Source organism: Centroberyx gerrardi, chromosome 7, assembly GCF_048128805.1.
Source record: "Centroberyx gerrardi isolate f3 chromosome 7, fCenGer3.hap1.cur.20231027, whole genome shotgun sequence".
NCBI lineage: Eukaryota > Metazoa > Chordata > Actinopteri > Beryciformes > Berycidae > Centroberyx > Centroberyx gerrardi.
Genome location: NC_136003.1, coordinates 13,142,605 through 13,155,779, shown reverse-complemented (window position 1 = coordinate 13,155,779; position 13,175 = coordinate 13,142,605). Strand labels below are relative to the sequence as shown.

At 43.0% G+C, this 13,175-nt stretch overlaps 1 protein-coding gene across 2 annotated transcripts; it reads right to left on the bottom strand.

Annotated features, from left to right (window-relative positions):
- Positions 1–1,965: 1,965 nt before the first annotated feature.
- LOC139921624 (ras-related protein Rab-37) lies at positions 1,966–12,659 on the bottom strand. 2 transcript variants are annotated; one of them, XM_071911910.2, is made up of 9 exons: positions 11,990–12,657; positions 10,569–10,679; positions 7,674–7,715; positions 7,025–7,091; positions 6,743–6,795; positions 6,150–6,215; positions 5,327–5,383; positions 5,129–5,205; positions 1,966–3,292 (listed from the first exon to the last, which is right to left on the bottom strand). In XM_071911910.2, the coding sequence occupies exons 1-9, from the start codon at positions 12,098–12,100 to the stop codon at positions 3,187–3,189; spliced, it is 690 nt and encodes a 229-aa protein (XP_071768011.1). In that variant the 5' UTR covers positions 12,101–12,657; the 3' UTR covers positions 1,966–3,186. The 2 variants fall into 2 exon arrangements, with proteins under 2 accessions (XP_071768011.1, XP_071768012.1); XM_071911911.2 differs by lacking the exon at positions 10,569–10,679 and having other exon boundaries at positions 11,990–12,659.
- Positions 12,660–13,175: the final 516 nt, after the last annotated feature.

The window sequence follows — 13,175 nt, the reverse complement described above, 5'->3', positions numbered from 1 at the left end:
TACACTCAATGAAAAGCCCAGCCGGCCGCCTCATGCACAGAGCAGGGGGACACATGGAGGCGCAAACACACCGTGGCTGTCCATAAACATGTCAAATACTGATGATGAGGCATGATGAGGAATTTGGATGAAAAAATAATGAGAGCTGAACCCCCCCCCCCCCCCCCCACCCCCACCCCACACACATTACCCGTGGCACTTAAGCAATCCTGTTGTACATTAATTATTTGTACAAAGGTGAACTATTAGGCAACCCTAAAGAGAAATTACTACAGTATCCCTTTAATATTAATACTGTAAGTCCTAATGGGACTTTTACAGTGTGTCTGTGGTACTCAGTAGTGAGTTTATAGTGCCATATCTCACTTTCTGGCATTTTAATAGTATCATTATATTAAAACAAGTCATTATCTTTTTTTCCTGTGGTGCACAATCTGCATCCGAGGAGCTTGTGGCAACCAGTGCATGGCAATGCCAGGATGTAAAGATGAGTTTCTGGCAGTAATGTGATGGATTTAGTGACACTTGCTGTCAAGGTGGAGTTTATAAAGCACAGCTGGTCGCACTTAATTTGGATAGTCCAACTACCTATCAAGTGACTATATAATGTGTCACTAAAAAGTCTACAGAGTTTCAAGTGATACTCATAATTGTGTGAAAAGTAGTCTATTCAATATGTGGGCTAGGGTTAATGTTAGGGCTGGTGTTAATGTTAGAAATAGGGTCAGGGTTAGGGTTACTCAGTCTGTAGAGACGCACCAAATAAGTATCCCCTGATAGTTGAGTATCAACATTGGACACTATCCAAATTAAGTGTTACCCTCCATCATTAGTTCATCATTAGTTTCGTAAATTCAAATAATCTTAATCTTAAATTTGAAGGATGTATTTTTGTTGTTTTGTATTTTGAAAATCAAAACAAGACTTTCTCTCATGGCCCCTCTGATATGCCAAACTTCAAATGAGATGTAATTTGAATGATCCCTGTGCTAGAATTGGGAAGCCAGGGGACCCAGAGCTGCCTTGCAGTGCCAGCTACAGATGAGCTTCTGGCTAACTGCTTATTTACCAACAACAATATATCAGTTTCAGTTTTAATCCCTTCAATCCTTTGGAAGCAGTTAACCCAGGGGTCTCCCTTGTCCTAGATAAATATGAGTGACATCTAGTGTAACAATGAAACTTGGCAGCTACCTGCCTGACCTAAAACTTCAGGGAGGGTTCGACGTTTTCAGCTGGGAATACTGCCAGACTCTCAGACTCGGCCCAGCAGGTGTCAGATAAGAGGCGGATCTCTCAACAATCCCCAACTGGGTAATTTAATGCCACCAGAGGATGAATACTGATCAATATGTACAGCTGCATTACACACAACAGTGACTTCTGCTATTGATGGGACATGATCCAAATGAATTATGTTTTTTTTTTTACTATAATGAATAAAGAACGCATAGGTTACTTTGCTTGCTTCTGCGTTATGACTCATCGATGCGGGTGGGAGTGGAGGCAAACTACATTCCAGGTGCACAGCCAAAGACAGTGAATCATGAATGTGCTGCATGTATAATGCCGACCAATCTACCTTCACCCAACGTGTCAAGACAGCCTCACTGTGTCTGTCATTCCTGTCTGTCAGCAACCACAGTAATAACAAAACAATTAACAGCAAGATACAGATATTGAGGATCCTATCAAAAGCTGTATATTACGGTATGAGATACATTAAAACATGCTGTTACAAATATTAATGTGTATGCTGAGTCTACTCCAAACTGTCCAATTGAGAAAACCTTATGCTTTACTCTAGGGCCACATGGTAGAGAGTAAGCAAGGTGCTGCCACACAGTGGCTTATTAATCTCAGCACATCCTGACACACCCTGGCTGCTCCGCCCCCCCCTCCTTGAAAACCCCAAGACACACAAAGACAGACAGACGAGACATACTTCAATAAAACAACACCGTGTACATTACAAAATATACTTTTTTATATAATACGATAACAAAGCACTTCTTCATGGCACTTTGTGATCACTGTGACGCCTCAGAAGAGGGACAAATGTGACATCAAGCAAGTTCGACAAGCAAACATTCATAATGAACATCGTACAAAGAAACATGTTACACGATGCGGTCCATGAACAAATACAGCTCCTGTACAGTATAGACAACAACATCCATCATTAAAGGAGACACAACAATGTTAGGGAGCGCTGTCTTGTTGCCGTGTGTGTGTGTGTGTGTGTGTGTGTGTGAATGGCACATGATAAAAAGCAAGATGCATGCTGAGGAATCTCTGAGCAAGATCCCAGAAAGAAACCACAAATTCTGAAAAATAATTCGGGGCTTGAATACAAAGTCATTTTTATCGTTGACATCCAGAATCTAGCCTGGTGGGATGGATATGCCGATGCGACAGTGGAATGATCCTCCAGCACATTTACATATACAGTACTTTGAATGAAAGTGTCATTGGCCCTGAATAGAATGTACAGAGAGACACACACGGGGCGACCGCCCTCAAAATGTCGGTTTTATTCTATCTAACACCAGTACATATGGAAACAGATGGGATTATTTTAGCTACAACCTGACTGTGAGACCGAAGTCCACTTGGATGTTCTCAAACGAAATTCTCAAAGAATAATGATGAAGACTGTAAGGCCAACAGGGATCAGTTCACAGCCTGGTAAAATTGGGATGAAAAACAAACTAAGAGCTCCATGGCAAAATGCTATATCCACATAAACAGTCATATTGATTATTCATATAAAACTGCCATTTATCAAGTCTTGAATGTTAAATCTTGTTGGTTTTTGTCCCTGCAGATGGATATAGCATTTCAGATTGTAACTCCTGACTTGTAGTTTGATACAACTGTCACCACAAAGACCACACATATTTCTACGCATGACATAATAGATTTCAATTCACATTTCAGATAAGGGATGGCCTCCGTTCCAGATTCACTCTCATTCAGCTAAAAGCTCACAAGAGAGGAGGATGTCCCCTCCTCAGGTTTGGGGCTGGGATTGGCTTAAAGGACCAGACATTTTTACCTCCCTCTCCCTCTCTCTCTCTCTTTCTCTGTGTGTGCGAGTGTGTTTGTGTGTGTGTGTGTGTGTTTGTGTGTGTGTGTGTGTCTCTCTCTCTCTCTCTGCCTGGTTGGAGCGGTGGTCAGGATCGGCTACATGAGGCCACAGCAGCCAGACTTGTGCTTCTGAGACTCAATGTAGTCGTGTATCTGGAACTTGGGCTCGTTGGGCTGCTGCGCCGCTCTGTGCTTCAGCTCCCTGGTGGAGAGGAGAGAGACGGGAGTTAGATGCAGAGGGGGTGGATGCGTGGGATGGAGCACAGACAGGGTGAGCATATCAAGAAAATGAGAAAGGAAGAGAGGGAGAGAGCTAGAGAGAGAGAGAGAGAGAGAGAGAGAGAGAGAGAGAGAGAGAGAGAGAGAAACAACCCTCTGTACTGAGATTTAATCAAAATGCCTATGGCATGAATCATTTAATCTAACTTGCACTTAAAATACTCATCACAGGAAGATAGCAAATCACCGAGATCATTTTATTTTCATTTAAAGCACTGGGAACAGGCTGTGAAAACATAAGTTGTTTTTACACTAAACAATAATCCTTTTCATATTTCATGCCATTCAGTGAGAAATGTATGCAGCCAGGAAACGAGTCCAAGATGGAGTTGGAGACCCATGGGGAACCCCGACACAGCCTCAAAACACGCACAATCCCATTATGAGTCATCCAAAACAAAACAAACAACAAATTAGCTAATAACCATTAGCCCACATTAGTTGCAGTAATCAGAGATAGGCTTGTGAGCATGCCACCTCTACCATTGTGCTCACACAGGCACACTGGCAAGCCAAAGCAAAGTATATAAACCATATAAGCTAGTGGATAAAACTCAGTGTGAACTCAGTTAGCTAGTCTACACCAAAATGTTGTCTGTGTGTCCAGTGGAGAACGGTAACACTAGCCCCTCATGTTGAACCTGGATGGTCATTACAAAAGAAGATGGACCTGTCACACGTGTGACCCACACTAAATTGAAAATGACTTTCTTTTGGGTCTGTACTGGCCTTTCTATTATAAGCAGAGTAAAGCTCTTTTAGCAGGATTTGTGGGGAAATTGATTTTCTAGCTCTAGAGGATTCTTTAAAAGGTGAGGTGGTTTTTGGAGCATAGCATATTTGTATTTGGGATAACTTAGAGATGGCACTGGAAATGAGAAAAGGACAAATGAGGAATTCTATGTATTTTCCCCATGTTTGTATATTTGCCCCCCTTTCTTTTTCTTTTTAGTTTCTTTTTTCTCAGTTGTTTCTCTCATTTGGGTAGGTGGTGCAGCATGAACAAAACTGTAAATGATGATTATGAGGAGATGTGACTGACTGGTCATACATGTTTGGAAATACCACTCCTGTCAGTCAGGATTTCTTCTCCTGTTGAGCATCTGTAACTAATATCTACATTCACAAGAGAATGTTTCATGTGGGATGGGCCACTTGTGACATGTGGTAAATTAAACATTCTTAAAATTCATTCATTCAGTGCGTGGTATTATCACCATGAAATCCATTCTCCATGATGATTTAAATATTTTTCTTTGAATGCAACTCTGATTGCCATGTAGAAAGGTTTCTCCTCTTGGAATCTGCCGCTGAACACTTCACACTACAAGAACACATGCAGATTTGTCCAGATTCAAAGTCTGAAAATCAAACATGAAATAACAGAGAGCCTGATGGATGTGCAGCTAGATCAAGAGGCTTGAGACTGAGTCCTTGCCACTCATGAGTAATCGTGCAGTAATCGTCCCAAAATTTGCCTAGACAGGCACAGACTAATTCCAATTTTCTAATTTTGATTTTTTTTTGTGATGATGAATATGGAGCAAAAATTTGAGTAATTACAAGCCAGATAACTTGGGGGGGAAATGAATAAATATACAAAAAAAAGACAAAAAAAAGACATGAATGTATTAAATGTGGAGTATAATTATTGCTTCTGGAATATTGTAAATTAACTTTGTAATATAAAAATGATGACACAACAAAGTATGAAAAAAAGCATCTGTTAGCATCTGATTATCCACCTCATAAGACTTACTTTGCGATAGCGAGAAAGGCCAGCTCCACATTGACTCCTGTCTTGGCGCTGGTCTCCATAAACGGAACTCCATATTCCTAAGATGGGAAAACATTAGAAGAGCGGCTGGAAGTGGGGGATATATTGAGGATGTGGCCGCATGGAGCCGTCACACAGCATATTACAGGGCGGTTTGTGGCTTGACAGCCGTCCTCCTACCTTAGCCAGCTTCTCTCCGTCCTCCCTCTTGATGACCCTCTCTGCAGCCATGTCTGACTGTGAGCGCAAATGGGAAGAGAAACAGTCACGGCGGAGGTGAAGGGTCACAGATTCACCACGCCATTAGCTACAGTAATGCACCATCACGTCAGCCCACATGTCCTCTATCTGCCAGCCCCGCCGCTAGCTGCCGTTGCCAGGCTGCCTCAGACTGATGGGATGTCAGAATCTCCACCTCCAGCAGAAGAGCGCCGCTCCCAGAGACTAATGCGCCCTGTCCTATTTCTCCCTGCTCTCACAACAAATGATCAGCGCTGCTGCTGGGTGACATGTACGACCCCGGGAGAGGGTGAGTCCTCCCCGAGCCACCAGAGGGAGCTTTCAGACATATTAACAATGACTGCTGTTGGCAATGAGACATGAAAGTTTGATTTTTTTTTCCATCACCACCAGGGTTGTGCTGAAAAGGATTACATGTCATGGAAATTTAAAGACTGCAATCAGTAATTTGTTTTGAATATACCCTTCCCAACCACGATCATCACATGATATGGAGTAATGGTTAGAGTTAAAATAGATTGTGTTGATGTGGAGTTACACACTATCTCACAAGCACTGATTCTGGAAATGGGTTTCAATGGGTGATTTTGTTAAAAGCAGCAAGTGAGCGCTTTGCATTCATGTGTGTACAGTATAATACGCCTTTGCTAGCCTTTAAGCATGCATGCATCTGTCTGAGTGCGATAAGAGTGTGTTAAAATTGTGGTGAGGGACCATTTATCGTTCTGATCTTTTTATAACGCTAAAAGGAAGCTTTGCTCACCTTGTTGCCGAGCAACATGATGACCACATCCTTCTGGGCATACTCATGTATTTCAGTCAGCCAAGCCTTCAAAGTAAAAAAGACGGACAGATACAGGCGAGCGAGAGGAGGAGAGAGGTGGGGAGAGAGAGAGAGAGAGACAGAGAATGAGAGAGAGCAAGAGAGAAGGACAAAGAGAGAGAGAGGGAGAGAGAATTCGGTACAATAGAGACAGATTAGTCTGTAAACAAAACAAATACCACCACTTAAAGACAGCCACTCTTCAACTCCAGATACCGTTTTCCCTGCACTCTTCCGCTGGTATTATTACCACCCTCCAATCAATCACTCATTCTTACCCCTAAACCTTTATATTGCTTTTCATTACTGAAACCGGGAGCTGCAACAGTAGTAAACGATAACATCATGTCATTTCCAAAGGGGACCATCAGGAAACGTTGGAAGCTCATATAGTACTTTGCATGTAAATAGCCGGAGTGAACCGTTCGGCTTGAGTGGGTTTAGGAGCGGGAAGTGAAAATGAGGAGGAAGCACAGAGAGAGAGAGGGAGAGAGAGAGACGGAAAGAGAGAAAGTAATTTGAGACGGCCTTACCCTGATATTGTCGAAAGACGGCTTGCTGGTGATGTCATAGAGCAGGAGTAATGCTGGAGAGGAAACAGGAGCAGTTCAGTCGCACCTTTATTGCTATCTGCTCATTCCATTATGTAACACACACACACACACACACACACAGATACACAGATACACGCCCCGCCTACACATGCTTTCTATGCATACTAATAAAAGTACACAGCAGCCAGATTGTTCCCTCACCTACGCCCCCCCCCCCACACACACAGCACCAGGAAGTGTGTTATAAAAAGCAGAGGTTACCCTGGGCATCTCTGTAGTAGGCGTGCGTTACGCTGCGGAATCTCTCTTGGCCGGCAGTATCCCAGATCTGCGTAACAAACCACATAATTACACAGTGGCTCACATGGGAAAAATGCAAATCCTAAACAATCCTTTCAGCAAATCCTAAACAGTCAATGATTAAAACGGAAACATACTATTATTGAGTCATGGTGAGAGAGAGAGACTATTTTAGAATTAAGCATAGGACTATTTCATGATTGGGGCCTTTGCAAGAGAAGCTGTGGATTTACTAGAGCTAGCAGAGGAATCTAATTTTGGCACCTCCCACGCATAGTGTTGAATGAACAGGTTATGATGGTAGACATGTGTGTGCTCTAGATAAGCAGTGCAAACAACCCTGTAATACTATCACAACATGGCAGTCATGTGAGTGTAACGCACAACTGGGTCAATTCATATTTGTAAATTACTATTTAGAGTCTATTGTTTGATTCTCCTTTGACTAGCAGATGAGTCGAGTTAGCTGCATAGGATAATGACTGCCAGAAAGATGAGACTATCTGAAAATCCACCACCCATTTGGAGCGTTAAAATAAAAGGTAAAAATTATACTATAATACAATAATACTATTTTGCACAGATCTGGAGTAAAGGTCCAAGCTCTCACCTGAAGTTTGACTTTCAAGTTGTCCACAGTCACCACCTTATTCTGAGGAAAAGAGAGGAAGAGTCAACCTAACTGCGGTGGTGCACAGAAAGAGAGAGAGAGAGACAGACAATTTACCATATGCCTTAAAGATTGGAGTGCTGTGAAAGCTACGCAGAAACTGAATGATGAACACCACAGCAGACTAAAAAGCCCATAGACACAGCATGTGGCAAAGGAAACATGACAAATAAGAGTGGCTTTGAATGCTGGCAGAGAAAGCAATTTGCAACACCCACACAACAACAAGGTCTTGGGATTAGACTTAATTACACAATAGTGAGAAAGAGGACTGGCAGCATAACAACTTACTCCCCCGTTAATTTCCTGTAGTTGTCAGGGGCGCCCTATGATTTCCTGTAAGGCAATGATTGGCCTAAAATAGTTTAAGGCACCCCAGCTGAAAGACTGAATGTTTTCAATGATGAATGTGGTGAAAGGGAAAAAATGCTGATAAAAATGCTCTTCAAGTCAGTAAAAAATGGAAGGAGTGAGGTTGGAATAAAGGCTATAATACAGCATTTCATCATGCATGCTCATCCACAAACAATGGCAAACAAAAGCACTGTCTCTCTCACTCTCTCTTTCTTTCACACTGTTTCTTTCAAGTCAGGGCAAACCACATCTCAAGGGTTTATTGGGTGTCTGTCTGTCACTGTGATCCAGCTACAGCAACAAACCCGCTCTCGTTAGCATGAACATGTTTTTTTTTTTTTTTTTTTTTTACTTTTTATTGAAGAGAGAATTGTGTGGAAACCTTGCACAGCAAAACAAGATCAGAGAGAGGCTGAGACGCAGGCTGACGGAAGTGCGGTTTGCAACTGTTCTGCATCGCTTCCTGGATCACTTCATAACTTCTCTATCAGTGACAGGTCATCACAGACAGATCTTGCCTTTCCTGTGAATGCGCAAAAGCATTCAGGAAGCACATGCACGCACAGAAATGCAGCGAGCGCGACACGACAGCAAACAATCTCAAGTGTGCGCAAAGCTATCACTCCCAACTAGAATTGCCACCTGCTGAGTCCTCTGCCTCGGCAGAATGGACATGGTTCAACCCCTGCATTAGTTGCTATGGGTTTCCATTCCCCCCCCTCCCAATTATGACGTGAGAGGAGCCTGCATGCTGAGTAACTGCTACAAGGAAACATGCCGAAAATAGACCGGCCATGTTACAAGCTGCCACAGCAGCCTGCCTGCCTATCCATACACAGAGCAGAGGCTACGGACAACCTCAGCAAAAGACTCAGTGAGGCTCATATTGACTGAACTGTCTCCTCTAAGCTGCTTTTGTCCTTTTAACAATACAAGCATGAAAACAAGGGAGTGGGCAGTGTTCTTTACACAGAGCAGCTCCTTATGCTAGTAGACATTATTCCCCTTTTTTTGTTTGATAGTCTCAATAACAAAACCATGTCGCTATCCCTTTAATGCATCTCATGAATGGCTACTGGCCACAGTACCTGTTGCTTTTACTTGGGGGTTAATAAAATGTTCATTCTGCTGGATAAACTGCCTCCATACAGCCCCATCTGTCAGCCATCCATTAGGGCCGGTTCACATGCCGCATCTTTTGCGCGCTCAAATCCATTCATTTCAATGGTGGCGCGCGGCAGACGCGCGCAAAAGCGAGGCCGATGCGGTCGCGACGCGCACGCGTTTTCGACCGCGACCATGGCGCACTGAGATAAAAACATCTCAACCTTTTGGAACGCCGCAAGCGCACCGCATGTCACATAGCCTGAAAGCGAAAGAGAGAGGGATGTATTCATGGCGAGATCTTTCTGCTCCACATGTAGATCAAGAAGTGAAGCTACTACGACAGTTTTACTGCGATGTTAATCCATTATTTCAGATAACTACTAACAAACGTGTGAAGTTGTTGTCTTTGGTTGCTTGGCAACGCCAGGCGCACCCGTAGCGCAACCGTCCAAGCCATAGAGATGTAACACACAGAGATATGTTATATCTCTATGGTCCAAGCGCACTTGATAAACTTTCTGTGTTCACTGTCCACCCAGCGCGCCTCGCGTTTTCCAAGCGTTTTAGAGCGCTGCATGTGAATCGGCCCTTATGCTCCCTGCCCACACCACCATCAGAAGGAGACGATATATCACTCTGCCTAATGCAACACAATTTCCTCCTCAAACCACAACTACTTGACTTGCCATTAGTGTGAGTGTTTTGCCCTGACTGGAGGGAAATGGGAGTTTGGGGGGATCCAGACCGCTCCGGCCAGAGCTGCCACTCCAAACAGTCCGCTCTCATCCTCATCCCAGTAGGGAAAGATATGGACATCTGCTCCCAATTCAGTGACGAATCTGTGTGTGTGTGTGTGTGTGTGTGTGTGTATGTGTGTATGTGTGTGTGTGTGTGTGTCTGCATGTGGTATATATGAGTAGGTAAGAGCTTGTCTGTCAGCAGTGTGACTCCTCCAGGGCCGAGCAGAGATGCAGCCAATCTCTCCAGGAGGCAGGACGTGGGCAGGCATCTGCCAAGATGTTTATGAAGCCGTCCGCACTGCCTAGCAGCACAAGTGGTCTGTGAACTTGACTGATTGGTGAGAGGGTTTGTACATTTGGTGCTACCATCACAGAATGATTAAGTGTTCAGCATGAAAAAAGGGTGATAATTGGCCAGTGTAACTCTTGTGAATGGATCCCTCACTGTTACGTAAATATCAATAGGCGGTCTTTCAAATGTAAATTATTAATTTCCTCATTAGAGCAAAAACAGTGTAAAACAAATGACAATTCATTAATGGGTACAGAATGAATTAACAAGACAATGGGGGCAATTCAATCATTTGGTGATCCATTCCGTGAGTGGAGGGCCAGTTTACAGTATCTCTCTCACCCTAAAGTCTATTCCCACGGTGGCTATAAAGTTGCCTCCCAGAAATGCCCCATCTTTAAAGCGCACCAAGACGCACGTCTTCCCCACGGCCGAGTCTCCCAGCAGCATCACCTAGAGCAAATCCACCACCAGAGAGAGGCAACAGGTTACAGCTGGTCAACAACATGAGAGACAGCCTATACATGATGAGTAGGACAGAACCAAACAAATGTGGAATTGCAGTCGCCTGAAGAGGAAACTCCAAAACTTTGTCCCTAAACTTTGTTTAGGGACGTGCTGCATGTAAAATTTTGCAATACATTCTATGACTGCTACGAATAAAGAGGAAGATTTCACAACTGGGATCAAGACCTTTGAGTCAGATGATGCTATTGCACAATGTCTGATTTGGTCGGTTACATTTGATTCATCAGGTTTTCCTTATTTCAGGCTATGCCGAATCTGAAAACCTTGTTCTAATGGTATTATATAGTCTGTTGGTGCAAATACAACGACACTACAGTAGGCTACACATACTGTAGTGTTCAACTGTTGATTGGGCTGGGACCAACATCTGACATTCTGCCAATACTGGAGGGGGGACTCAAATGTTTGCAGCCAACTCTGTAATTTTGGTCTCATCATTTTACAGAGGGCAACCTTCTTCAAAACTAATCAATATAATTACTACAGTATGGTGTGTAATTATACAATCCTTACTTAAATTCATTGCAGCACCATGTCATGTCAGCCTTCCTAGATGCTGGCTACATAGACAGCCCCAGTGGTTTTACACTGCAACTCCCTATACTGTATAATCACACTGTGTAAATGCATACATTTAGTAATATAGTGAAACTTTTTCCCCTTTTAATTCATTCACTGGGGGTCTATATAAAACAGTTACTGGTGTACCTGAACAGATACAGGCGCTTTTTAAAATTACACAATGGGAGGGTTACTAAGGAGCAACAAGTCCACCCTCAGCAAATATTTACATATCAGTAAAGGTCGATGCAACGCAGAGAAGATTTATAGACTAGGAGCTACTTCTTAATACAAACTGAACACATCGACTGGCATGGTGTCTGCACTGTCATAAATACACAAATATTGAACATTATCCATTACATTTAACTGTAGGTTAAGACACAAAGCCAATCCCATCAGTTAATAATGATAGGGGTTTACTTACATTGCATTGTCTGGTATTTTAAATTGCAAAAGCCTTTAAATTGTGTTGAGCACAGCACATTCTCCAATTGTTAAGAGTCAATATTCATCTTTACAGTGTTTTTGCCACAGGTACACCCAGTTGTTACTGTCAATCATACAGTAAAGACACCTGTTCCGCCAGTGTTTCCTACAGCTGTCAGTAACACCACCACAATTACAAAAAAAACCCATAATCAACACACATATGACAAGATGGCAATACACACCTTGAAGGCAATATCATAATACTCGTTAACAGAGGCGCATCTCTCCAACACATATTTTGATGTTCCGTTTTTAGTCTGCTTATCCGTCAACGATGCCTTTCTTGTGGACATCGCAATGACAAAGGAGTACAACCTGACACCAAACCACAGGAGCTCCGAGATCTGTCCAAGAAGCGCACTCTCTCTGCGTGATATCCGTGACTCAGTCCCAGTCACCGCAAGCCTCAAGTCCCTCAGCTCGCATACTGCGTGGCCAAAATATAATCACCAAGCGCCTCGCAAGAAATTACCCTAATATCGCCTGTCAAAAGATGGCAGTGACAGCGTGATCAAAACTTGAAAGAGGATGAGCGCTCGGGAAACGCATCTACATCCACCAGTCAAGGAAATAATAATGACAAATAGGCGGAAACATTTCTCAGTTTTGCGGAGCAGCGGATCCTGGCGTAGGCAGATGATGAACCGAGTCAGCTATGTAAGGACGTCGCCGCTGTTACATTGGTCCATTGCATTTTCCGACGGACTTTCCACCGAGTGAAATACCGGTCTGTCTTTCAGGCTGACATTCTCCGATAACAGCGACAGAGGTCAATCGTGTCTTCATGGGCAACAGGCGCTGATGGCTGACTCATTCGCCACAGGTGGTGCTGGATCATCAAGAGGTTCAGCTACAAGAGCAACATGTCACCTAGTGATAAAACAAGGGTGAACCATGACCTGCAGTCAGAGTCATCATCATAAGGCCAACAGCCACCAATGTAAACAGAAGCTTTCAGAAAAGCTTTCATTTATGCCCTTTCCCCTTTAAAAGGCCCTACCCTCATTTAACTAACATTAATTTAATACTACTTACTATGATGCATGCTATGAATTTACGTCTTGAAGATGGGTAAACTCTATTCTAAAAAAAAAAAAAAAAAAAAGTTAAGGTGTGTTTGACCTCTACATCCCTGAACACACCCAAAACAAGATTTTGTTCCTATATCATACCATCCTATATTACCATAAAATATCATGTCTTGTCTTATTTGATAGTTTATTTAACCAGCTTTGTGATTCAAATACTTCTTTCTTTAATGAACCCTCAGCACACTAGTCATCCTTAGCTAAATTAATAAATAATCAACCGAAGACTCTTTCCATAAATATCCCAATCCCTTCATTTAATTAGCAGGTCATACATGAC

Bases quoted from the DNA above. Each gene is read 5' to 3' on its own strand.
- LOC139921624 (XM_071911910.2), bottom strand. From the start codon at position 12,100: ATGTCCACAAGAAAGGCATCGTTGACGGATAAGCAGACTAAAAACGGA. The intron at 7,716-10,568 runs GTGAGAGAGATA...TCTTTTCCTCAG, and splicing joins CCGTGGGAATAGACTTTAGG to AATAAGGTGGTGACTGTGGA. The intron at 5,384-6,149 runs GTGAGCAAAGCT...TTGCGCTCACAG, and splicing joins TCATGTTGCTCGGCAACAAG to TCAGACATGGCTGCAGAGAG.